General features: G+C 46.5%; 1 protein-coding gene across 1 annotated transcript in view; it reads right to left on the bottom strand.

The window, feature by feature from the left end:
* ACBD7 (acyl-CoA binding domain containing 7) overlaps nt 1-282 on the bottom strand; it is an 8,377-nt gene extending 8,095 nt beyond the window's left edge. Inside the window, exon 1 of the mRNA XM_008629887.2 lies at nt 1-282. This exon is cut by the window's left edge and continues 141 nt beyond it. Coding sequence (XP_008628109.2) covers nt 1-36 — 36 coding nt within the window. The 5' untranslated portion in view covers nt 37-282.
* Nucleotides 283-1,072: the final 790 nt, after the last annotated feature.

The following is a 1,072-nucleotide window of genomic DNA, read 5'->3' as shown; positions in this document are numbered from 1 at the left end:
CAAGCGCCGGGGAAGGCGCAGTGGGGGCAGGAGCATTAAGCCGCCCGTCCTTTCCGCTGAAAGCCTGAGCTCGTTTCCACACCACCGAGGATTAGGCCACCAGGCTGAGAGCAGTGATACAGAAAGGTTCCCAAGCCGTTTGTTTGAAAAAGGAATTTCTTGAGTGATTTGAACTGCAACCAGCCCAGTTATTGGAACTGTTACCTCTGCCGCAGCCCCTGCCCGTGTCCATGCCCAGCCAACCTGGGACCTCTCATCCTTCAGCTGCAGCTATGAAAAACGTGGGTCATTCCAAGGATACCTCACACAAGTGGCTACACACACCAAATACACTGTGAAGGCTGGTTTTTGATTTGGTCTACTAAGTACAGAATAAAAAGAATATTAAATTAATTGATAAACTACCCTACAAAGGTAACCATTGAAGAAAAACAATCCATCTCTATTGTATCAATGAATAAATTATTTATATTCATGCCTCTATACATTTATGTTCACCATTCCCTGAGCATTGTTTGATCACAACACTAGGTACTTCTGCATTTTTTAACCCACTAACTTCCATAAAACCATGCAAAAAGAGTAATTTGAGGGGAAACACGTCCAGCTTAAATTGTCAGGAATTAACGAGAAAACAAATCAAGTAAATTTCAGTAAATAGAAGAAGATTAAAAAAAAAAAAATTGAAAACACCTCTGAAGCACCAGTGTCCTGGCGAAGAAGCTCTGCTCTTTCATGGCCAAGAGGCTGTGCTTAACCATGCTGTGCAGCACGGTGAATGTGTAAACTGAACGTGCTTGTGAAGATTTATTAAAGGCTTGGGGCAGATTGTGGGAACCACTGAAGGGAACCAGCCCTTACCTGTCTGCTCAGTCACAGAACACAATGTCCGTGCACAGCACGGGCGCACATTGCACTGCAGCAAGGGACGCCCCTGTGGCTGTCAAGTCCCTGTGAAGCACCCCGTCACCTGGCCCTGACTTTGTTAGCTGATATACGACGACGCAGGTCTGCCATCGCCTATGCGCCAATTTTCGGGAGCGCTCGAGCCCTGGGAACGCCAGTAGTGAGC

The sequence above is a fragment of the Corvus brachyrhynchos genome, unplaced genomic scaffold (genome assembly GCF_000691975.1).
Source record: "Corvus brachyrhynchos isolate BGI_N302 unplaced genomic scaffold, ASM69197v1 scaffold142, whole genome shotgun sequence".
Lineage (NCBI taxonomy): Eukaryota > Metazoa > Chordata > Aves > Passeriformes > Corvidae > Corvus > Corvus brachyrhynchos.
This window is presented reverse-complemented; position numbering and strand designations above follow the sequence as displayed.